The following is a 26,770-nucleotide window of genomic DNA, read 5'->3' on the forward strand; positions in this document are numbered from 1 at the left end:
GGCCAGGATGTCCTAGGTAGGTGTACGGATGGCTAGCCAGCCAGTTAATAACTTTCCTAGTCCCAAAGACTGGAGATATTTGACATTCACTTCATTTGCCTCAGCCCAGATCACTGGCGACACATCACCTCCGCTTCTTAGCTCCAGGAGAGAATCTCCACGCTCATCCCTCCTCCAGGCTCTATACTCCACAGTATGGAGAGGAGGAGAGGATGGGACAGGTATAGCTTCCTTTTCTTCTATCATTATCCATCTCTTCAAAATATCCCTTCGTTAATCTCATGACATGAAGTACCTTTCCAGGATTTTACAGCATCTGCTGAGATGAACATTACAAGTCTACTGCTGAAACACACTTCAGTTTCAACTGATTCACTGGCGCTCTATCACCAATCATATCATGCAATGTAAGCCTGATGCCAACCCCTTCACAAATAAGACCTACGAATTTTCACAGTGTCTTGGTAAGCACATCTCAGAAGGACGCACGAGACGGTGGCTCCTTTCAAATGACTTCTCACCCCCACTGTTTCACGCAGCGCTTAAGTGAAGGCGTCAAAGGAGGCGGATGGAAAAAGAACTCAAGCTTCAGAGTAAAGAGCGAAAAGCAATCGTGCATCTAATACCAGCCTAATGCCCTGGTCCCTACCAACGAGCACATGGAGAAGCTCAGCATAATCTGCCCATTCTCCCCCAAGAGCATTGTGATGGGATTGGCTGAAAAACACACCTCGTTGTCAAAGGCAAATGTCTGGATCCTCAGGAGTTAGGGGAGCGAGGAGAGAAGTGTCATTTATCATGGCCACTGCTGGTGCCGCTGGTGCTGTTGGGGCCTTCCCCCTCCATCGGCATCCCTGCCTGAGGTGAGGCAAGACGAGGGGGAAGAGACTGAAGGGTTTTAGGCTGCCGTCAAAGCTGAGCTCACCGTTCAGACCCTACTCTATTAGTAGCAAAGGCAGAGCTCCTTTGATGCAGAGTGATTACCCAAAGAACAAGGGGTCGGTATGATGTGTTGAGATCACAGGAGGTTGGTGGCACCTTAATTGGGGAGGACGGCCACATGTTAATGGCTGGAGCGGAAATAAGTGGAAAGGTATCAACAACATCAAACATGGTTTCCATGTCAAAAAGTCATGGACCCAATTGCACAGGGCGGGGTTGAGACCCAGGGCCTCCAGCTTAATGATGAGCTTTGAGGGTACTACGATGTTGAATGCTGAGCTGTAATCAATGAACAGCATCTGGACCCTCTCTTTCTAAAATTATCCGCCGAAATTGTTGCAACCCCTATTACTAGCCTGTTCAACCTCTCTTTCGTATCGTCTGAGACCCCCAAAGATTGGAAAGCTGCCGTGATCATCCCCTTCTTCAATGGGGGAGACACTCTAGACCCAAACTGCTACAGACCTATATCCATCCTACCCTGCTTTTCTAAGATCTTCGAAAGCTAACAAACAGACCACCGACCATTTAGAATCCCACCGTACCTTCTCCGCTATGCAATCTGGTTTCCGAGCTGGTCACGGGTACACCTCAGCCATGCTCAAGGTCCTAAACGATAGCATAAATGCCATCGATAAGAGACAATACTGTGCAGCTGCATTCATCGACCTGGCCAAGGCTTTAGACTCTGTCAATCACTGTATTCTTATCGGAAGACTCAACAGACTTAGTTTCTCAAATGACTGCCTCGCCTGGTTCACCAGCTACCTCTCAGACAGAGTTCAGTGTGTCAAATCGGAGGGCCTGTGTCCGGACCTCTGGCAGTCTCTATGGGGGTGCCACAGGGTTCAATTCTCGTGCCGACTCTTTTCTCTGTAAACATCAATGATGTCGCTCATGCTGCTGGTAATTCTCTGATCCACCTCTACGCAGGCTACACCATTTTGTATACTTCTGGCCCTTCTTTGGACACTGTGTTAACTAACCTCCAGACGAGCTTCAATGCCATACAACTCTCCTTCCGTGGCCTCCAACTGCTCTTTAATGCAAGTAAAACTAGATGCATGATCTTCAACCGATCACTGCCCACACCTGCCCGCCCGTCCAGCATCACTACTCTGGACGGTTCTGACTTAGAATATGTGGACATCTACAAATACCTAGGTGTCTGATTAGACTGTAAACTCTCATTCCAGACTCACATTAAGCATCTACAATCCAAAATTAAATCTAGAATCGGATTCCTATTTCGCAACAAAGCATCCCTCATTCATGCTGCCAATATATATACCCTCGTAAAACTGACTATCCTACCGATCCTTGAATTCGGCGATGTCCTCTACAAATAGCCTCCAACACTCTACTCAGGAAATTGGAAGCAGTTTATCACAGTGCCATGTGTTTTGTCACCAAAGCCCCATATACTACCCACCATTGCGACCTGTATGCTCTCGTTGGCTGGCCCTTGCTTCATATTCGTCGCCAAACCCACTGGCTCCAGGTCATAAGTCTTTGCTAGGTAAAGCCCCACCTTATCTCAGCTCACTGGTCACCATAGCAACACCCACTCGTAGCATGCGCTCCAGCAGGTATATCTCACTGGTCACCACCAAAGCCAATTCCTCATTTGGCCACCTTTCCTTCCAGTTCTCTGCTGCCAATCACTGGAACGAACTGCAAAAATCACTGAAGCTGGAGACTCATATCTCCCTCACTAACTTTAAGCACCAGCTGTCAGAGCATCTCACAGATCACTGCACCTGTATATAGCCCCTCTGTAAATAGCCCATCCATCTACCTTATCCCCCATATTATTTATTTTATTTATTTTTGCATTCTTTGCACCCCAGTGTCTCTACTTGCACACTCATCTTCTGCACATGTATCACTCCAGTGTTTAATTGCTATATTGTAATTAATTAGCCACTATGGCCTATTTATTGCCTTACCTCCCTTATCCTATTGCATTTGCACACACTGTATATAGACCTTTTCTATTGTATTATTGACTGCATGTTTGTTTATTCCATGTGTAACTGTGTTGTTGTTTGTGTTGCACTGCTTTGCTTTATCTTGGCCAGGTCGCAGTTGCAAATGAGAACTTGTTCTCAACTAGCCTACCTGTTTAAATAAAGGTGAAAAATATATATATAAATCCTCTTGTCCAGATGGTATAGGGCAGTGTGCAGTGTGATGGCGATTGCATCGTTTGTGGACCTTTTGGGGCGGTAACGCAAACTGAAGTGGTTCTAGGGTGTCAGGTAAGGTGGAGGTGATATGATCCTTAACTAGTCTCTCAAAGCACTTCATGATGACAGAAGTTCAGTTATCTTTGCCTTCTTGGGTACAGCAACAATGGTGGCCATCTTGAAGCATGTGGGGACAGCAGACTGGGATAGGGAGCGATTGAATATGTCTGTAAACACACCAGCCAGCTGGTCTGCGCATGCTCTGAGGACGTGGCTAGGGATGCCGTCTGGACTGGCAGCCTTGCAAGGGTTAACATGTTTAAATGTCTTACTCACGTCAGCCACAGAGAAGGAGGGGGGGGGGGCCCACAGTCCCTGTTAGCTGGCCGCGTCGGTGACACTGTATTATCCTCAAAGCGGGTGTTTAGTTTGTCTGGAAGCAGTACATCGGTGTCATTGACGTGGCTGGTTTTCTTTTTGTAGTCTGTAATTGCCTGTAGATCCTGCCACATACGTCTCGTGTCTGAGCCGTTGAATTGTGACTCTACTTTGTCCCTATACTGGCATTTCACTTGTTTGATTGCCTTGCGGAGGGAATAACTACACTCTTTAAATTCGGCCATATTCGGCCGGTTAAACGCAGAGGTTCGCACTCTCAGTTTTGCGCGAATGCCGCCATCTATCCATGGGTTTTGGTTAGGGTAGGTTTTAATAGTCACAGTGGGTACAACATCTCCATTGCCTGTCCTTATAAACTCACTCAACGTGTCAGCATATAGATCGATGTTATTCTCTGAGGCTGCCCGGAACATTTCCCAGTCCGCGTGATCAAAACAATCTTGAAGTGTGGATTCCGATTGGTAAGACCAGTGTTGAATGGTTCTAGTCGCGGGTACATCCTGTTTGAATTTCTGCCTATAGGACAGTAGAATGATGGAGTCGTGGTCGGATTTGTTGAAAGGAGGGCGAGGGAGGGCCTTGTATGCATCGCGGAAGTTAGATTAGCAGTGGTCCAGTGTTTTGCCTGCGCGAGTGCTGCAATCGATATGCTTGTTCTCAAATTTGCTTTGTTAAAACCCCCAGCTACAATAAATGCAGGATATATGGTTTGCAGTTTACAATGAGTCCAGTTAAGTTCCTTGCGGGCCGTCGTGGTATCTGCGTGAGGGGGTATATACACAGCTATGATGATAACTGACAATAGTTATTTTGGGAGATAATATGGTTGGCATTTGATTGTAAGGAATTCTAGGTCAGGTGAAAAGAAGAACTTGAGTTCCTGTATGTTGTTATGATTACACCATGAGTCGTTAATCATGAGGCATACACACCTGCCCTTCTTCTTCCCAGAGAGATGTTTATTTCTGTCGGCGCGACGCATGAAGAAACCCGGTGGCTGTACCGACTCCGACAACATATCCCGGGAGAGCCATGTTTCCGTGAAACAGAGAATGTTACAATCTCTGATATCTCGTTGGAAGGCAACCCTTAACCTAATTTCGTCCACCTTGTTGTCTAGAGACTGGACATTGGCGAGTAGTATACTCGGAAGCGGAGGGGAGTGTGCACGCCTTCAAAGCCTTACCAGGAGGCCACTCTGTCTACCTCTTCTGCGGCGACGTTGTTTTGGATCGGCCTCTGGGATTAGATCCAATGTCCTGGGTGGTGGTCCGAACAAAGGTTCCACTTCAGGAAAGTCGTATTCCTGATTGTAATGTTGGTAAATTGACGTCACTCTTATATCTAATAGTTATTCCCGGCTGTATGTAATAACACTTAAGATTTTCTGGGCTAACAACGTAAGAAATAATGCATAAAAAAACAAAATACTCGGCGCCAGAGTAGATTTAACATCTAACGCCTCACAAACCCGGATCCGGGAGCACCCCCATCAAAAAAGCTGACTAGCATAGCCTAGCCTAAAGCCACAGGGATATCATATAATAAAATGTTCATGAAATCACAAGTCCAAGACACCAAATGAAAGATACACATCTTGTGAATCAAGCCATCATTTCTGATTTTTTAAATGTTTTACAGGGAAGACACAATATGTAAATCTATTAGCTAACCACATTAGCAAAAGACACCACTTCTTTACTCCACCATTTTTTTACTCCATCAGTAGCTATCACAAATTCGACCAAATAAAGATATAAATAGCCACTAACCAAGAAACAACCTCATCAGATGACAGTCTGATAACATATTTATTGTATAACATATGTTTTGTTAGAAAAATGTGTATATTTCAGGTATAAATCAGAGTTTACCATTGCAGCCACTATCACAACTCTCACCAAAGCGACTAGAATAACTACAGAGACCATCGTGTATTAGCTAATTACTCATCATAAAACATTTCTTAAAAATACACAGCGTACAGCAGATGAAAGACACAGGTCTTGTGAATCCAGACAATATTTCAGATTTTCGAAGTGTTTTACAGCGAAAACACAATATAGCGTTATATTAGCTTACCACAATAGCAAACATTACACCAGCATTGATTCAAGGCAAAAATAGTGATAACGTATAAACCACCAAAATATATAAATTTTTTCACTAACCTTCTCAGAATTCTTCAGATGACAGTCCTTTAAACATCATATTACACAATGCATATAGAGTTTGTTCGAAAATGTGCATATTTAGCGGCACAAATCGTGCTTATACAATGAGAATAGTGTCCAAAACCTGAAGCAATCTGTCCGGCGCCATCTTGGAGAGGCACCTATTCTAATCGAAAACTATTTATAAACTTGACTAAAAAAATACAGGTTGGACAGCAATTGAAAGACAAATTAGTTCTTAATGCAATCGCTGGGTTACATTTTAAAATTAACGTTACTTCAAAATACAGCGTGCGATAAAGCAAGGCTACACTGCAAGTAATGGCGGCTTATGCATTTGACTTTTTTCAACAGAACAAGGAACTATCAGCATAAATAGTTCTTACTTTTTGATGAACTCTCATCAGAATCTTGGGATAGGTGTCCTTTGTCCAAAAGAATCGTTGCTAGGTTGGAGAACGTTGTCTTCCACGTTGCAATTAGCAGTAAACAATAGCATGAGAGAGAGAGATACCCAACTTCCTACAACGCCAGAAAATGAAATACCCGAAATTCGCAATATACTGACATAAACTGACATAACTCGGTTTAAAATAACAACATTATGATGTCTTTAACACCTATATCGAATAAAAACAGAGCCGGATATATCTAGGAGCTAAAACAGGAGCTTCTAACACGACATGCCAAGATCCTCCCTGCGTCAGAGCGAAGAGTCAAAAGAGGGGACACTTCGTTTCCAAACAATTTATAAACTTTCAGATCTGCCTAGAGACTCCATTTCAAGACCCTCTATTCGCTGACACCCAGGGGAAGGCGTATGCAGTGCATCTCGACCAATAGAGGACAGGCAAATTAATAAACTGTTCTGGGAACAGTGAGCAGATTTCAGCATTTTCAAATCCTCATAGAAAAATTGCAGTTCTGTTTCACTCACAGACATAATTCAAACGGTTTTAGAAACTAGAGAGTGTTTTCTATCCAATAGTAATAATAATATGCATATTGTACGAGCAAGAATTGAGTACGAGGCAGTTTAATTTGGGAACGTCAAGATTACATAGTGCTAACAGCTCCCCCTATTGACAAGAAGTTAACAGGTGACATCAATCAATCAAAGTGATCATAGCGTTCATCTGGATTCACCTGGTCAGTCTATGTCATGGAATAAGCAGGTGTTCCTAATGTGTTGTACACTCAGTGTATGTGTTAGGGATATGTGTATTTTCTCAAAGAACTACTAGATATTGTGTTTTTATGGATCTGCATACTATGCTATCATCTACAATCTAATGTGTTAAATTACTTTACAGGTGTAAGATCTTTGTTACCAGGTTCTTACAGCAGGAAGCTAATCCTGCAGCAGCAGGAAATGTGAATTATTGTGTGGATTAAAATTAATGGAACATTATCTAGGTGTTGACAAATTTTTAGTTAGGTCAAATCAAGTCTGACATTTTTAAGTGGACATTACAAACTTTAGAAGCCTTTTTAAAACTTATTTGGGATAGGGGCCGGTATTTTGACGTCCGGATGAAAAGCATGCCCACAGTAAACCACCTGCTATAATAGTAGATTTGGATAGATAACACCAAAGTTTCTATAACTGTTAAAATAATTTCTGTGAGTATAACAGAACTGAAATGGCAGACGAAACACAGAGGACAAACCAAAAAAATTCAGCATACCACTGATTTCAATGCCTGGCAATTTTATAATAGAGCGAAATCATCCCCGATTGCAGTTCCTAGGGCTTCCACTAGATGTCAACAGTCTTTAGAAAGAGTTTCAGGCTGGTTTTTGGAGAAATGAGGGAGAAGTTGTAGTTTTTCTAAGTGGCTTCCATTTTGGCTGTAGTTTCCAAGCGCATGGCCGAGACAGCGCGTTGTTTTTGTTAATCTCCGGTAAAGACAATAACGATTCTCTGTCTTAAATTGTATTATTTATTTGCATCTTAGGGTACCTAAGAATTGATTATAAACATTGATTGACTTGTTTGGATAAGTTTATTGGTAACGTTTGGGATTCATTTTGTAAGCATTTTGAAAGAGGGAAACCGGGTGGATTATTGACTGAAGCACGCCAGCTAAACTGAGTTTTTATGGTTATAAAAAAGGACTTTATCGAACAAAAAGGACCATTTGTAATGTAACTGGGACATTTTGGAGTGCCAACAGAAGAAGATCTTCAAAGGTAAGGCATATATTATATCGCTATTTCTGACTTTCGTGTCGCAACTCCCTGGTTGAAAATGATTTGTTACGCATTTGTGTGCTGGACGCTGTCCTCAGATAATCGCTTTCGCTGGAAAGCCTTTTTGAAATCTGACACCTTGGCTGAATTAACAACAAGTTAAGCTATATTTTGATGTATTGCACTTGTGATTTCATGAAAGTTTAATATTTATAGTAATTTATTTTGAATTTCGCGCTCTGCAATTTCACCGGATGTTGGCCAGGTGGGACGCTAAGTTTTAATAAACATTGACTACACCACAAGTTTGCATTTCCTGCTGTACATGGTATCAAGTTAAGATCCTACATCTGTACATTAGATGCAATCTGAATAGTTTGGACCTGGGGTGCATACCTGGACACTCCAATGACGCTTTATCTTGGCCATATTTATTGGCCATGTGGGATAGGTCATGAAAGGACAGACATTGCAAGGAATCTGCCCAATTCGTAGAGGAGAAAATAACACCACAACACAAAAAACAGTTAATGAAGACAAATGTCAAAGTGTGTTTCGCTCCCAGCCCGATTTTCCGCTCAACTTTTTATGGCTGTGGAGTGGCTGCAGAGCAGCAGAACAGACCAAGTGCCGAAGGAGAGGGGTGCAGGGGGATCAATCATAGCAATGTCGTCATCCACTCCAGGTCCAGCCAGGCGAAAATAGCCTTCCTATCGTATCTGATCATATTATATCACACCTTTGATGGAACAAAGATGTTTAAGATCACAGTCCCAGTTCTAAAAGAAGAGATAGAGAAGATAAGGATGTCAGAGCCTAGCAGACCCCTTGGGTATTGAAGAGAGAGAGAGATAGAAAGGTAGGGGGAGGGAGGAAGGAAGGAAGGAAGGAAGGAAGTAAGGAAGGAGAGAGGAAAATAACAAATGAAAGTGAGATGAATGGTTCTCTCTCTCTCTCTCTCTCTCTCTCTCTCTCTCTCTCTCTCTCTCTCTCTCTCTCTCTCTCTCTCTCTCTCTCTCTCTCTCTCTCTCTCTCTCTCTCTCTCTCTCTCTCTCTCTCTCTCTCTCTCTCTCTCTCTCTCTCTCTCTCTCTCTCTCTCTCTCTCTCTCTCTCTCTCTCTCTCTCTCTCTCTCTCTCTCTCTCTCTCTCTCTAGTTACCCCATCTCTTTCTACCCCTCTCTCTTCCTCCCCATATCTACATCTCTATCACTCTCTCATAGCACTCCCATCGCCCTCACAAACTCCAGTCTCCCAGACCGTCCACGTCACTCGGTGAGGGCCCCAGGTGAGTGTGGTGGGTAGAGATTAAGAAGAGGACGCAGTCATTAACACACAACGTCTCACCGAGTCCCTACCCCCGCTACATCCACTTCCCTTATTGAAGATTCCTGGCCAATTAAGGACTTTAATTGGCCGCAACATCAAAGCATAAATCGTAAGAAAGAAAATAAAAGAGCCCAAATATTGGAGCTGCTGCAGGTGTCTAGACAATGTCACTCGCAGGCCCAGTTGAATGCTTAATTAGCGACAACAAATTGGCGCCACGAATCCGACGACCATGAAAGCTCTTCTCAATGACATCCCCCAAGGATTCATCATCAGCTTGCCTTGTGTGAAGTCCGATTACTGATGAGTAGCTACACTGAAACAGGGTGTAGAAGCAGTCATCATGATTGTCTCAAAGGCAAAGATGGTCAAAGGAAAAGGTGAATTGAATACAATTGGCAGAAGGAAGCCGGTGACGCCGTTGACTCTTCTAACGGTACAACTTTGACTGAAGAGGAGCTTTTTAAGTATAAAATGTATCATTTAGGCTATTGTATGTCTTTGTCAAGTAATGTCTTTACTGTGCCTCCTAAAGAATAAACAAAATCAGCCAAAAAAACAAACGTCCTCTCACTGTCAACTGCGTTTATTTTCAGCAAACTTAACTTGTGTAAATATTTGTATGAACATAACAAGATTCAACAACTGAGACATAAACTGAACAAGTTCCACAGGCATGTGACTAACAGAAATGGAATAATGTGTCCCTGAACAAAGGGGGGGGGGACAAAATCAAAAGTAACAGTCAGTATTTGGTGTGGCCACCAGCTGCATTAAGCTGCACCAGCTGCATTCTCCTCCTTATGGACTGCACCAGATTTGCCAGTTCTTGCTGTGAGATGTTACTCCACTCTTCCACCAAGGAACCTGCAAGTTCCTAGACATTTCTGGGGGGAATGGCACTAGCCCTCACCCTCCGACCCAACAGGTCCCAGACGTGCTCAATGGGATTGAGATCTGGGCTCTTCGCTGGCCATAGCAGAACACTGACATTCCTGTCTTGCAGGAAATCACGCACAGCACGAGCAGTATGGCTGGTGGCATTGTCATGCTGGAGGGTCATGTCAGGATGAGCCTGCAGGAAGGGTGCCACATGAGGGAGGAGGATATCTTCCCTGTAACGCACAGCGTTGAGATTGCCTGCAATGACAACAAGCTCAGTCCGATGATGCTGTGACACACCACCCCAGACCATGACGGACCATCCACCACCAAATTGATCCCACTCCAGAGTACAGGTCTCGGTGTAAAGCTCATTCCTTCGACGATAAATGCAAACCCGAGACTCGTCAGTGAAGAGCACTTTTTGCCAGTCCTGTCTGGTCCAGTGACGGTGGGTTTGTGCCCATAGGCAACGTTGTTTCCGGTGATGTCTGGTGAGGACCTGCCTTACAACAGGCCTACAACCCCTCAGTCCAGCCTCTCTCAGCCTATTGCGAACAGTCTGAGCACTGATGGAGGGATTGTGCGTTCCTAGTGTAACTCGTGCAGTTGTTGTTGCCATTCTGTACCTGTGCCACAGGTGTGATGTTCAGATGTACCGTTCCTGTGCGGGTGTTGTTACACGTGGTCTGCCACTGCGAGGACAATCAGCTGTCCGTCCTATCTCCCTGTAGCTCTGTCTTAGGCATCTCACAGTAAGAACATTGCAATTTATTGCCCTGGCCACATCTGCAGTCCTCATGCCTCCTTGCAGCATGCCTAAGGCACGTTCACGCAGATGAACAGGGACCCTGGGCATCTTTCTTTTGGTGTTTTTCAGAGTCAGTAGAAAGGCCTCTTTAGTGTCCTAAGTTTTCATAACTGTGACCTTAATTAATTGCCTACCGTCTGTAAGCTGTTAGTGTCTTAATGACCGTTCCACAGGTGCATGTTCATTAATTGTTTATGTTTCATTGAACAAGCATGCGAAACGGTGTTTAAACCCTTTACAATGAAGATCTGTGAAGTTATTTGGATTTTTACAAATTATCTTTCAAAGACAGGGTCCTGAAAAAGGGACATTTTTTGTTGTTGCTGAGTTCACAATACTGGTACATTGAACAACAAGACTCAGCCATTGTAAGACAGGAACATAATTACCAGACTGGCATTTTCTGCTGGCTCACTGTGACTGTGATTTTGTTGTCTGGCAATGGCTTAGTGTAAATGAGGCCGTGTTAACGTTTTTGTCTGTTAACGCAGCCCTGAATACACTATATATATATAAAAGTAAGTGAACACTCCTTCAAATTAGTGGATTGGTCTATTTCAGCCACACCCGTTGCTGACAGGTGTGTAAACTCTAGCACACAGCCATGCAATCTCCATAGAAAAACAATGGCATTAGAATGGCCTTACTGAAGAACTCAGACTTCTAACGGGGCACCGTCATAGGATGCCACCTTTCCAACAAGTCAGTTCGTCAAATTGCTGCCCTGCTAGAGCTGCCCCAGTCAACTGTAATTGCTGTTATTGTGAAGTGGAAACGTCTAGGAGCAACAACGGCTCAGCCGCAAAGTGGTAGGCAACACAAACTCACAGAATAGAAGTGCTGAAGAATGTAGCATGTAAAAATCGTATATCCTCGGTTGCAACACTCACTACCGAGTTCCAAACTTCCTCTGGAAGCAATGTCAGCACAATAACTTTTCGTCGGGAGCTTCATGAAATGGGTTTCCATGGCTGAGCAACCACACAAGCCTAAGATCACCATGAGCAATGCCAAGCATCGGCTGGAGTGGTGTAAAGCTCCCCGCCATTGGACTCTGGAGCAGTGGAAACGCGGTCTCTGGAGTGATGAATCACGTTTCACAATCTGGCAGTCCGATGGACGAATCTGGGTTTTGCGGATGCCTGGAGAACTTTACCTGACCGAATGCATAGTGCAAACTGTAAAGTTTTTTGGAGTATGAAAAATGGTCTTGGGCTGTTTTTCATGGTTCGATCTAGGCCCCTTAGTTCCAGTGAAGGGAAATCTTAACACCACAGCATACAATGACATTCTAGAGGATTCAGTTTGGGGAGGGCCCTTTCCTGTTTCAGCATGACAATGCCCCCGTGCACAAAGCAAGGTCCATACATAAATTGTTTGTCAATATAGGTGTGGAAGAACTTGACTGGCCTGGACAATGCCCTGATCTCAACCCCATCGAACACCTTTGGGATGAATTGGAACGCCCGACTGCAAGCCAGGCCTAATCGCCCAACATCAGTGTTCGACCTCACTAATACCCTTGTGGCTGAATGGAAGAAAGTCCCCGTAGCAATGTTCCAACATCTAGTGGAAAGCCTTCCTAGAAGAGTGGAGGCTGTTATAGTAGAAAAGGGGGGACCAACTCCATATTAATGCCCATGATTTTGGAATGAGATGTTCGACGAGCAGGTGTCCACATCCTTTTGGTCATGTAGTATAGGTATGCGTCATCATACAATTTTAAGTGGATTCTCAAAATAACATAATTCCTATTAAGTATATAACATGATGAGGAATGAGCGCTGTCTCCTTACAAAAATGTACCATGTTACTACTATGGTACTTTCACTTATACCATGGTATAGTCGGAATCATAGAAATGTATCATGGTTTAATTTGTACTACCATGATACTGCGATTGTACCTAAATATTACTATAGTATTGCATACTTTATACCATGGTATAGGTGAGGATCATGGAAATACCATGGTTTTTAACCTGCATTCTACATTCTACCATGGTAATGCACAATTATGATAATTGGTACCAAAAATGATCATATCATATCATACCATCTTGTGAATTACTATGGTACAATAGCAGTAAACAAATAAACCCCCCAAAGTCAAAAAAAGGTTGGTTGGTATTATATTGATGCAATTACAGTATATAGCAGTACGGGCAAGTTTCTGATAAAGTCAGAGGCATTATGTCATTATTGTTGTTCCTAGTTTGTCTGTAACATCAAATAAAAATGAAAATAGTTGCTGTCAACAAGGGGTAATACTTTCTGTAGTAATATGACAGTTTTTGGGTTCCCTGTGTCGCCAACCAGAAATGTGGGAGGATGTACCAGTCAAGGGTTTTGCTTTATTTTAGTACTTTTTTCACCCCTGTACTTAAGTACATATAGAAGCAGATACTTTTTGTCTTTTACTCAAGGAGTATTTTACTGGGTGACTTTCACATTCATTTGAGTCATTTTCCATTAAGGTATCTTTACTCTTACATGACCATTGAGTACTTTTCCCCTTTATTTAAGTCAGATAAGAACAAATTCTTATTTACAACGACGGTCTAGAAACAGTGGGTTAACTGCCTTGTTCAGAGGCAGAACGACAGATTTTTACCTTGTCAGCTCGGGGATTCGATCTTGCAACCTTTCAGTTACTAACCCAACACTCTAACCACTAGGCTACCTGCCGCCCACATGTAATTAAGCAAAATTACTGACACTTTTCATAAACGGCTGGCAGTAAAAATGTACATTCATTCTGGCTGGCTGAAATCAGAATGAGCTTTCTCAGGAAGCTCTGTTGTACAGATGAAAGATGGAGTGGTATTAAATCAATGCAAACAGCCCTACACTACAGACAATGGAAAAAAACAACACAAAAGCACCCGCCGCCATAGGCACATCTGTAATGTGGCATCTGACTATTGCTGATAATCAACCTCCTTTTGATCCACCCCTTCCTCTCTTCTCCTCTGTTCCCCCAACGGTTCACACCATTCCCAGAGTTAATCCACTATGTTATGTACATTTACAAAATCGTCAGATGATCCAAATGTGGCGCCATGCTAGAGCGGCACTAACGCAGGCGGCGCTCCCTGTGATCCCACACAGGTGTTGGCTAATCTGCCTTCCAGAGGAGAGGGGCTTGCGGGCTTTTTTGGAGCTGCTGGAGGATAGCATGGAACTGTGATGTGAGGTGCCTTCTGTTGGCCTCTCCTGGAGCGACCTGTCTCAGAGCATCAAGCAGCTCCGGGAATTACTCAGCATTATATAAAGCCCGCGGAGACTGAGCCGAAGTCACGCAGGGATTTACAAAACATCCAGTTCAAATGAGGCACCGCTTCTTCTCTCTGTGCTCCCTCTATCTTCCTCGAACTCCCCATCCTTCACATGCACGTTCAAAGTCCTTGACTGAACTGATGGCGTTTATCAGGAATCATAGTCCAGTAAAGCCACAAGCAAATACAACCAAGCGGGCGAGCTTAAGATGATAGGCCACAGTAGCCATTTATTTAAGCACTAATGCTCTGTAAATATGCGACTCATCTAGTATGGGTTCGGGGTATATCCTTGTTTAAGCGTTCTCGCCAGGCTTACGCAATCACTGCCTTTAAATAAGCAATCGCGGAGTTCACTTGTTTAACTGAACGTTGTTGAACGTAGCAGATAGGAGCTACAAGATGGAACTATGTAATTGATAACACTTTATTACATGTCTTGGGCGGATAGTAAGAGTGACTGATTTGTGAGTGGAGTTGTCCTCAGTTGCTCCACTCTGAAAGCCTAGCCATGCACTCCTGGGGGAACTGTTTGTGTAAATAAATCTGCCTGGGCTCATGAGGCACCTGTATTCTGGAGGGTGTCTCGATAATATCATCACACCATTTGAATGACACAGTGAGTGGTAAGGGAGCTGTAAAAGTAATAGAAGCTTTTTGAATGAGGAGTTCCTGGGAGTGACTCAGCTGATTTCAGGCCAGACATACATGAAATCACCTCCGCAGGCTGATATTGGTTTATTTATACTAAGGCTGGCATTAATATCATGACAGTGGGCATAAAGAAGTGCGACAGTAATCAACCACCCTCACTTTATGGCTTGTGATTTCGTAAAGCTACACCACTAAATATAATGAAATTGCTGCGGACCAAACGCCTAGACTGGGAAAATACATGCATAAAACAAAATGATGAAGGTCAGAAAGAAATGAATGGCTTAAGCTAGCGCTAAGAGGCTAAGTGAGCAGATCAGGTCAGCCACAGGGGGCGTTGAACTGGTGTCCAACTTGAATGCCCTGCATTCAAGGCAGTGTCCAGTGTCAGTATAGGCTAATGCATGTTAACTCTGATAGTGATTATGAAAATATTATTGTGGTGAACCCTGACCCTGGGTATCCACTCAAGCAATTAACTTTGACCCCGTATAATTGACCCCTCACCAACATAATAATATATGAAATACTATTGAAATGACCCCTTATAACCCAAACATAATGATATGGCTACTACAGTATGTTAGCTCCAGACAGCATTGTAAACCATCAGGCAGAAAGGTATGCAGCAACCCATGTGTAGCAATGTGAGGTCACGTCAGAACCCTGTGGGTCAACACAAAATCATTTATCCCTCGTTGCTTCTCACCTCATACTCCCTTTTACATTATATATTTTCTTACAAAAGCCAGGAGGCTTTCGTTCCAGCTGGCTGGCAGGTGGCTCTTATTGTTGCAGGTGAAAACAGGAGGTCCCAGGATGCATCCTAAGTGGAACACTACTCCAAAAGTAGTGCACTACTTTTGACCAAAGCCCTATGGACCCTGGTATAAAGTAGTGCACTATACAGGGGGGTAGGGCGTTATTTGGGACACCATCCCAGTCAACACTGGAGCCAGCCCAGCTCCAAACCTGTCTGTGATTGGGAGTCCATATTTGATGTGGCCCAACTGTTGTCTCATGCTTGGCGGAACATTCGGCGGAGCACTGAGTGACAGACGGAGCAGATCAATGCACCCGGCAAATCAATTCAGTGGACTATAGCTGTGGTGTGTTTTCCCCCCACCTCGCCACATCTCTTCACTCTATAGAGACCCGCTGTCTAAATCCTGAGTCTCAACACCTCCAACAGTATAATGACATTCCATAGCCCAGCCAATGACCCTGTAGTCAGATTGGAGTAGGGGAAAGAAGTGCCACATTCCTGGGTGAGGCTGGAGAGCTGTGAAGTTGAGAGATGGGGAGGCAGAGTGGGGCATGTTTGTTAATTCATTCATTCATTTAACTTATTTTGCACAAGACTGTTGAGAGCAGTGCTATGTAGCAAGTCTCGTGTGTGGTATAACCAAAAAGGTTTCGCAGTCAGCTATGATGGCGACAGCAGTGCAGTAAACATTGTTTCAGCAGTTTACCAACCATGTGCCAACCAAAAACGGTCTACTCCACACTGTTTGTGGGACTGAAGTTTAAAAAAAGAACTGAAATGCTATTTCTGCATTTCCAACAGCATCAGTGTACTGTACATATCTCTAAAACGGGTAGAGGGATTTGCCCTTTGTCCTTTTGTAAGCAAACCAGCAAAGAGGGAATTGTCTGTACTTTACGAGGCGAAACAGGGTTTCCATGAGGAAGTGACTGAGAAAGAGAATGAGAGTATGACAGCAAAACAAACACAGAGGAAGATAAACACACACAGACAGAAAGATAAACACACACACAGACAGAAAGATAAACACACACACAGACAGAAAGATAAACACACACAGACAGAAAGATAAACACACACACAGACAGAAAGATAAACACACAGACAGAAAGATAAACACACACACACAGAAAGATAAACACACACAGACAGAAAGATAAACACACAGACAGAAAGATAAACACACAGACAGAAAGATAAACACACACAGACAGAAAGATAAACACACACACAGACAGAAAGATAAACACACACACAGACAGAAAGATAAACACACACAGACAGAAAGATAAACACACACACAGACAGAAAGATAAACACACACACAGACAGAAAGATAAACACACACAGACAGAAAGATAAACACACACAGACAGAAAGATAAACACACACAGACAGAAAGATAAACACACACAGACAGAAAGATAAACACACAGACAGAAAGATAAACACACACAGACAGAAAGATAAACCCACACAGACAGAAAGATAAACACACACAGACAGAAAGCGAATTACAGTGGAAGGTGAAGAGAGAGAGGGGATGAAAGACAGACAGAATGAAAGGGAAAATGAGCACGGAGGTTGAGAGAGGGGCTGGGGAGGCAAGGGAGGCAGGGGGGAGACGGGATGGAAGCAGCAATGCAATCCAAGGTCTCTCCTTAATCATCATCACTCAGCTGTCAGGCCTGGGCCATGCTGGAGCCAGGCCTAGACACCCAAACCCAGACCCCATCTGCTCCTAATAAACTTAAAGGACTTAATTTGAATAAATGTGCCTTCTTCGTCTCCCCTCACTTATTTAATGCATTTGCTCATCAAAAGGAGTGATATTGTTGAGGCTGGGGTTGGATAGAGTGGTGGGGAGGGAAACGCTGGCTTGTACATGCCTGTGTATGCTAAAAATCATTTGTTGAGTCAGATGGTTTGGCGACAACCATCTTTTGTGCTCTGTTATGATTTTACCTTGTGAAGTATAGTGTTGTGCAATTTCCTTTCATAATGTCCACCTGAATGTTTTGTTTTCCTGAAGAACAGGAAGACATTATGCATCCTCCTCTTAAAATAGAAATATTAAGATGGCACATTTACTAAAACAACAAATTAAGAAGCATGACACAAGAAGACATAATAACCATTTCTAATCCATTGCTCTTCTTCATATAGTCAGAGTGCAACGTCAGTAAATTCATGATAAATAACAGAATAACAGCCAGAAACTTTAGTATCTTACCCTTACCGTAACCTTTGCCACAAACACATGCACTGCAACCTGCTATACTTTTCTGAGAATCCTCATCCCCCAGTTTCTATTGAAACACATCCTCAAGTTTCATCAGCTATAGAAAAGCAGTCGAATATGGCGGTATGCAGTCATCCGACAATATTGAAACAACTGGGTTATGTTGATAAAGACCCTGGTTCAAGGGCATCACAAGCCAAACATAGACAGGTTGAACTTCTGACCTTTTCTGATGCCGCTCTATACCTTCACAAATATAGACTCATATAATGGAACGATATAAAATATAGGAAATATAATCCTTATCTAGAAGCATTGAGCAGAAAGGAGCATGCTGTGAAATCTTGGATCCTATCATGAAGCTGCTGTACCGTACATTTCATCATACTAAAAGCAGACTCATTTGATCCTGATTAACATGATTTGATAAGTATCAGGAACAGGTGGTTCGTTGATGAGTAAGACAGCCTCTCTCCCTCTCTCCCACTTCTCACAGCGAGAGCTTCCCATGTGACGGTGAGTAAGCTCTATTTCCTCCATCCGATCACTCAACTCTGAGAGGCTTCATTGATTGGAGCACTTTTGTCGTCGGAGACAGACCATCCTGCAGATCTCGCCCCCTCACCTCTCGTCATCAACCTCCTTCCACAATACTCTGGAATCCTTTTAGTGCCAGCCTCGAAGCATGTTCACTAGCTAGCCATGTTCACTAGCTAGCCACTCCATACTCCACACTTACCATACTCGTTGTCATAGAAGACGATGAACTTCTGCCAGCGCAGCTCGCCAACTAGGGTGAGCATGACGTCGTTGAGACGGACGGGCGGGCGCGCCGCCAAGGTGTAGCGTTGGCCGTCGGGGCTGGGATTGAGCTGGCAGGTGGTGCGTGGCGAGCCCTCGCCACTGCGCTGGACATACACGTGTGGGATGTGCATTGCGTCAGTCAGGGATTGGAGGGCGCTGGCCGAGGCACAGCCGGTAGAGGTGACCAGAGCCAGGATGCCCTGGGTCATCAACTCGCAGGCTAGAAAGAGAAGAGAGAAGAGAGAGAGAGAGATCAGTACACTGAAGTCAGCAGCACATTCATCTAACTATAAAACACATTGTCATAAGAAGACAAAGAGTTTGAAATGTAAAATATGAAATCAAATTCTAGTCTTCAGTGAATACTAATGCTCACATTACAGCTCTGAATGCATTGCCTTGGTCAACATGAGATCATTATTCAGAGGAAAATTACAGTTATTATAGAGTGTGACAGAGTCAATTGCTTTGTGACTTCTCTGTGCAATCCCTCCGTTTTGATACACAACCACTGCTTGTAATAGTGACACTAGGCTTTGACAGTGCTACAGTCAACAGCTGACACGCTGCATTATAGTAACTATAAAAGGATCTGTCCCAATACCCTGTAAAATCTCCACTCTCTCTCGCCTTGATTAGTATGACCTTTTCCCAAATCTTCTCCATTATTTAGCTCTCACACTCTCTCTCAGACTTGACAACCTTGACTGCTCTTCGTCTGAGATTTTCTACAGAGTTGGGGCTAATTATTTCCGGTTGAGGGATTTCTAAAGTTTCTCTAAAGGTCATTAAAAAATGAAGCACAGAGGCCTTTGAGTGATCTCAAGCCCGTCCGTGCACTGCACCGCCAGTCCGCGACAAAGGAGAAAAGTCACTCTCACACTAACACTCTCCCACTGCAAAGGGCTTATGTTATGTTATCCGCCACAGTTTGAGTAGGACCTCCAGAGACAAGGGCTGCATCTAAAATGGCACCCTATTCCCTACATACTTTAGTGCACTACTTTTCACCAGCGCCCTATGGGTCAAAAGAAGTGCACGATATAGGGTGCCATTTGGGACCGAACCCTAGGCTTGGACTGGGTGAATCTACAGAGTATAATAGCAGCGCTTTGGCTTTTAAACAAATACTGCTAATGAGGAAGTACTTAGAGCACCGCACTCTTCACAGACCCAAAGCATGATTGATCTGCTTCACTTCCTATGTCTTGAAAATAATGTATTTAAAGGAAAATCCCTCCTGTTCCCTGTTTCCCTGGAGACCGACACATCCCAGGACGAACACCGCCCGGCCCAGTCCCCTTACCTCCACATCAGCCAACGTAATGGATCCGCCAATTGGATTTCCTTGGCAGTGTCACTGTTTTTAAACTACTCAAATGGAGTCAAATGAAAATGAAATTAAAAGTGCCTCTGTAAAACCTGCTGGGATCGATACACGGTTGGGGCAAAATAGCGAGCGAAAGAAAGCAAAAGAAAAGGGGTGAGTGGGAACAAGGTGGGGAGAGGAGGAGGATTCATGGAAAGAATCGCTGACACAAGACAATTATTACTCAAGGTCAATTGAGTTTTAATTCCTGTTACACTGAATTAAAAGCTCTGCATTGGTGGTAGGTCTTCATCAATAGGACCTCTGCTCACTGTCTATGTGCCCTCTGATCCTCCTATAAACAGGCTTTCACACACACACACACACACACACACACACACACACACACACACACACACACACACACACACACACACACACACACACACACACACACACACACACACACACACACACACACACACACACACACACACACACACGTCAAAATCGTAGCTTCAGGTTGTGGCCCCTAAATAGTTCAATAGACACCTATTATTCGTGTGGAATCAATTGTCCAGACTCTAGACAAACCACTAATGTCCTTTTGGAGGAGTTATAATTGCTCATGAGTTTCCCCCCGAAAATCGCTAACGTGCGCAACAAAACAAATTGTAGATCTAAAGTACCAGTCTTTCACACCACCACCAGTCTGTGTGGGTTATGTCCTTCCTCAAAACAAAGGAACTACAGCAAAGCTATTTCTGAGCATTGATTTGCTGAGTCATTCAAATTCAATTTCATTGATATGAATGCAACTGGATGGTAGATGCCCAAAATAGTAGACCACAAGAAATGCTACGGAGAACGGGGAGAACGGTAGCGCCCAGGAAAGAGAATCGTCTTGAGGGCTAAGGGCATATATCCAAATGTCATTTTCCATTTTCGTCCTCCGTGCTCAGGGACAATAAATCAGGCCAGGAAATGAACATGATTCAAGAGACTAGTTAATGTGACATCCAGGAAGATATCATTGGAGTCACAGAAGAGAGCTACACCAGACTGCTGTAAATTGAACACATGCTTCACCGGATTATGGTGAGTGGGTTTCATCTGCTCTACATCAATTGGGTCCCAGAACAGAGCAGAGAGTGAAGCGACGTCCCTAAGGGAACGCAACCTGAAATCTCAGGTGTCTGCAATCTCCCATATTGCTTATTCAAGAAATAAGATGACCCTGTATCCCACCAATCTAAAGTTTGCATACTGTTCTATATTCAATCATTCAATGCCCTACTCCAACTTCAGTGGGCCCCTGGGCCTTTACTGTATGTAGACGTTCAGCTTCATCTCATTTTAGTGCCAGTTCACTTAGGAAGGGACACCAATGGGTTGGAATTCTAATCAACAGCTCAAGTGTGTGTGTGTGTGTGTGTGTGTGTGTGTGTGTGTGTGTGTGTGTGTGTGTGTGTGTGTGTGTGTGTGTGTGTGTGTGTGTGTGTGTGTGTGTGTGTGTGTGTGTGTGTGTGTGTGTGTGTGTGTGTGTGTGTGTGTGTGTGTGTGTGTGTTCATTGTGTGTGTTCATTCGTCTCCCATCAATTCACAAATCTTTCTTAGGTTCATTAGTGAAATGTTACAGGCGGATTGTGTGCGGCATTAAGCCTCAGCTTTGATGAGTATTTTAAAGATGACACAAGCTGCAACACTGTGCTGGGACAGCCACCGGTGGATGGGAGCGTCATTGGTAAGAAGTAACGATCTATTAACGGTTGGAGGAGACATTAAAACATGCTAGAGGCCCCCATCCATCACCCATAGACATATCAGGGACAATGCCATTTCTCACCAGTAAAACAGAAGGTTGGTTTGGGGGAAATTCAGACTGATGACGCGTGTTCCTACGTAGCGCACTACTTTTGCCCAAAGACCTCTGGCTCTGGCCAAATGTAGTGCACTATGTAAAGTAGCATCCGTTTGTTTACTGTGTTCTCTAATTGAATGATGCAGTAATAATATTAATCTGGTTGGTCTCTAAACCCACCGTCAGAGTCTCTGGAACCATCTGTTGAGTGGATTTGGGTAATTTAACATCAACAGCATTGTCTCTCACTATTAATCCCACTCACTTGAACCACATTAAAAATGTCAAGAAAAACACAAATTAGGTTCAAAGCATACGCTTCATTCATTGACTTTTAAACGTCTGGTTTTAGTTCAAAGATACAACCATGAAACAAACAAAAAGTATTCCTATGCTAGAAGGCTTTTGGATGCCTCGTGGAACAATCTGAATTCTCCTAGCCTGGTGGTCCAGTCTATTAGTGCCTCTTTGCATTCGTTCATTGACATGCCAAACAAATATGTAATGGATAACAATGATACTGTAGTTGGCTACGGCACATACAGAAATCAACCAGGTTAGAATCCTCAGTGATAGTTGGCTACGGCACATACAGAAATCAACCAGGTTAGAATCCTCAGTGATAGTTGGCTACGGCACATACAGAAATCAACCAGGTTAGAATCCTCAATGATAGTTGGCTACGGCACATACAGAATACAACCAGGTTAGAATCCTCAGTGATAGTTGGCTACGGCACATACAGAAATCAACCATGTTAGAATCCTCAGTGATAGTTTGCTACAGCACATACAGAACACAACCAGGTTAGAATCCTCAGTGATAGTTGGCTACGGCACATACAGAATACAACCAGGTTAGAATCCTCAATGATAGTTTGCTACAGCACATACAGAACACAACCAGGTTAGAATCCTCAGTGATAGTTGGCTACGGCACATACAGAACACAACCAGGTTAGAATGCTCAGTGATAGTTAGCTACGGCACATACAGAATACAACCAGGTTAGAATCCTCTGTGTTAGTTGGCTACAGCACATATAGAACACAACCAGGTTAGAATCCTCAATGGTAGTTGGCTATGGCACATACAGAATACAACCAGGTTAGAATCCTCAATGGTAGTTGGCTACGGCACATACAGAATACAACCAGGTTAGAATCCTCAATGATAGTTGGCTACGGCACATACAGAATACAACCAGGTTAGAATCCTCAATGATAGTTGGCTACGGCACATACAGAATACAACCAGGTTAGAATCCTCAATGATAGTTGGCTACGTCACATACAGAATACAACCAGGTTAGAATCCTCAGTTATAGTTGGCTACAGCACATACAGAACACAACCAGGCTAGAATCCTCAGTGATAGTTGGCTACGGCACATACAGAACACAACCAGGTTATAATCCTCAGTGATAGTTGGCTACGGCACATACAGAACACAACCAGGTTATAATCCTTAGTGATGGTTGGCTACAGCACATACAGAACACAACCAGGTTAGAATCCTCAGTGATAGTTGGCTACGGCACATACAGAACACAACCAGGTTATAATCCTTAGTGATGGTTGGCTACAGCACATACAGAACATGAGCAGGCTTGAGTTAAAAATTCTCCGACCTGTCAAGTGTCTTTGAGAACACACAGACAGAGCCAGTCTCTCCAAGGGCAACAGTGTGTCTCTCAGAGCAGAGAGAGGGTGGAGGTGAACTTCAGGCCCCGGCAGGAGAGGGCTGTCGGGGGAATAAGAGGACTTGCATGGAGGCCTCACATCAAGGGCACATTCATTTCTCCTCTCTTTCCTCTTTTTCTTCCAGAAACTCCAACAGCGGAAGGATGGAGACGCTTATTGACTTCACAGTACCTCAGACATGGAACTCACCAGGAACTGGCTTTCGGAGCTTTCGCCCCGGAAGATTTTGGGTCAGCCCCGAATCGTTTGCGCTTGTAGTCAACTGTCAACTGAATGCGGCACTTAGTTCATAGAGCTGTGGTTACATGAAACTCCCGAAGTTATCCAAACGTTATAATCAGGGGTGTAGTGCTGAGCGTGGTCCGCCACTTCTCAGAATGGTGCCATGTCTTGCAAGATCACTTAATGATTAGTTAGTGTTGTACATAACAAACACAATATAATAGCATGATAATGTCAGTATACTGTTATTCCAAAAACACCAGGTAATTTCTTATGACGATTGTGCTGAAGTGTTTAACTCCATCTGCTCTGAAATGTGATTAGTTCAGCCGGTTAGCCACCCTGACATCGTTCAATAAGGTCTAAATACATATTCCCATGAAACTGATTGAGATCAAATGGTTTGCATGCATGCAGCATGGACGTTTCACCTGTAAAACGTGAAGAATTCACGATTGACAGTGATGATGGCCTAATTGATAATAAGGTTGGCCTAATTTGGTGTTTTAGGATTTAAAAAATATAACGTTTTTCTTTAGCCACTTACAGTACAGTATGTGTAGGCAATCATGTAATTTGGATGATGCATTCTATGTACAGTATGTAACAGTTGTTAAAATATGTCATGGATTTCACCAGGTTCATATATTATGCACGCTGGGAATAGGGGAGCTTGTACTTGCGTTTTGCCCTGCGTGCTCCTGCACAAATAATTCTGATGCACTGAGAGGTAGGCAAACTTTTTCTGTCTTCTGTCTTTTTCTGTCTTTTTTCTGTCTGACCCTTTTTTTCAATTTTCGCCTAAAATAACCTACCCAAATCTAACTGCCTGTAGCTCAGGACTTGAAGCAAGGATATGCATATTCCTGATACCATTTGATACCATACATTTTCAAGTTCATAATTGTGCACTCTCCTAAAACAATAGCATGGTATTATTTCACTGTAATAGCTACTATAAATTGGACAGTGCAGTTAGATTAACAAGAATTTAAGTTTTCTGTCCATATCAGATATTTTTATGTCCTGGGATTTTTTTTTGTTACTTACAACTTCATGCTAATCACAGTAGCCTACGTTAGCTCAACCGTCCTGTGGGGGGGACACCGATCCCGTAGTGGTTTTTAAGCACAAAGTCATGACACCCAGTGTTTTGTTCATAAGTAATGTTGTATATTTAGAGTTTACGCAATTGTAATTGTACTTTTTAGGATGATATAACCATTCTGAATTCAACATGTGGTTACTAGCCAGCTAAGGTATTGCATGTGCGAACGATGGCTATCTCCTCGACTGATCCCAGTCCTTTGCATTCTGCATCTATGTTGTAGAAAGAGGGGACAATCGGCAGAACATAATTGTTCTGTACAAATGTTTTGTCTTTTCTTTTGGATGCAGAGCGAGAATTCTGATTCATTAAAACAAATTGATCTCCGAAGTCCACGTCTATAGTCTCAATCAATCACACACACCGCAGAGCTACATCTGTGCAGTACAGCACCGGTTACATGTATATTCTAAAATCATTTCATACAATAGGCTTCATGTCAGTACCAACATTCATTCAGAAATGATGGCTTGATAATATAAGGGCATAAAAAAGCCTTTTAGGGAATTGTATGTGCTGTTTTATTGTTTTGCTACTTTTTCTGCTACTTTGAAAACCCACTTTTTCCATAGTAATTTGACATATGTTTTTATTGTTTAAAAATGTCATAAGGTCTACATCGTTTCAATAACAATATACTGTAGCTGAACCCACTATTGGCTTCATTGATTTACTGAATTTATTCTCGTAATTGTAGGCTAGGCTACTTGCTGATAGTGTCACACCCTGATCTGTTTCACCTTTGTCTTTGTGATTGTCTCCACCCCACTCCAGGTGTCGCCCATCTCCCCTATTATCACCTGTGTATTTATACCCGTGATCTCTGTTTGTCTGTTGTCGCTTTGTCTTGTTTTGTTTTGTCAAGCCAACCAGCATTTTTGTTCTCAGCTCCTGTTTTTCCCAGTCTCTCTTTTTCTCGCCCTCCTGATTTTGACCATTGCTTGTCCTGACTCTGAAGCCGCCTTCCTGACCACTCTGCCTGCCCCTGACCCTGAGCCTGCCTGCCGACCTGTACCTTTGCCCACCTCTGGATTGTTTGACCTCTGCCTACCCTGACCCTACCTGCCGTCCGGTACCGTTGCCCCACCTCAGGTTTACTAACCCCTGCCTGCCTTGACCTGTCCATTGCCTGACCCTGTTGGAATATTAAACCATTGTCAATTCGACGTGTCTGCATCTGGGTCTTAACTTGATTCCTGATAGATAGACTATTTTAAATATTATTGTAAAAGTAGGTCTAGCTACACAATAACCTCATATGCAGTTATTGACCGCAATCAATTAAATGAATAATAACAAGTATTGATTCATTAATTTGGCCTTCGGGAGAGTAGGAGAGCGGAATGGAAGAAAACAGAGCGTTGCAGGAAGCTGTGCTGGAAGTGCTGCAGATAAATAGAAATAAATGTGACAACTTTTAGAATTACTCCTGTTTCTATAAATAAATGAAATCATTGAAAATACTACACCAGCATAATTTAGCCACAGAGGATCAACAGCTTTAAAAAAAAATTGCTGTAGATTGTGTTTTGTCACATCCTGAGCGCATAGGCCTAGTTAGTCTACTGTCGGGAATCCCGCAATTAGGCAGCCAGTGCAGCAAATATAAACGGCTGATTGTTGAGTTGTGGTTGTCAATGAACAGCAGCCAGCAGCTAGAAGGTATTTTGCAATATTTCAAAATACAATTGTGTGAAAAATCTATTATGAATAGGTGAGTACTAATGGTAAGTTGGTGGACTATAATTTCCTACTCATGCTGTAGGCCAAACATCTATGTATCCACTCTTTTCATTGGCCTTTGCTAATGGTTGCATTTATGACATGGGTTGTTTGTTTTATTGATCTCATTTACATTTACATTACATTCAGTATGTAAACATCAGAGTAGCTTGTCATTTTTATCAAT

At 43.2% G+C, this 26,770-nt stretch overlaps 1 protein-coding gene across 2 annotated transcripts in view; it reads right to left on the reverse strand.

Annotated features, from left to right (window-relative positions):
* The window catches only part of grid1b (glutamate receptor, ionotropic, delta 1b), a 426,632-nt gene that overhangs the window by 201,237 nt on the left and 198,625 nt on the right, over positions 1-26,770 (reverse strand). For both annotated transcript variants that reach the window (XM_055897543.1, XM_055897462.1), the window contains exon 3: positions 18,595-18,879. In XM_055897543.1, coding sequence (XP_055753518.1) covers positions 18,595-18,879 — 285 coding nt within the window. The remainder of the gene's footprint in view (positions 1-18,594; positions 18,880-26,770) is intronic.

The sequence above is a fragment of the Salvelinus fontinalis genome, chromosome 1 (genome assembly GCF_029448725.1).
Source record: "Salvelinus fontinalis isolate EN_2023a chromosome 1, ASM2944872v1, whole genome shotgun sequence".
NCBI lineage: Eukaryota > Metazoa > Chordata > Actinopteri > Salmoniformes > Salmonidae > Salvelinus > Salvelinus fontinalis.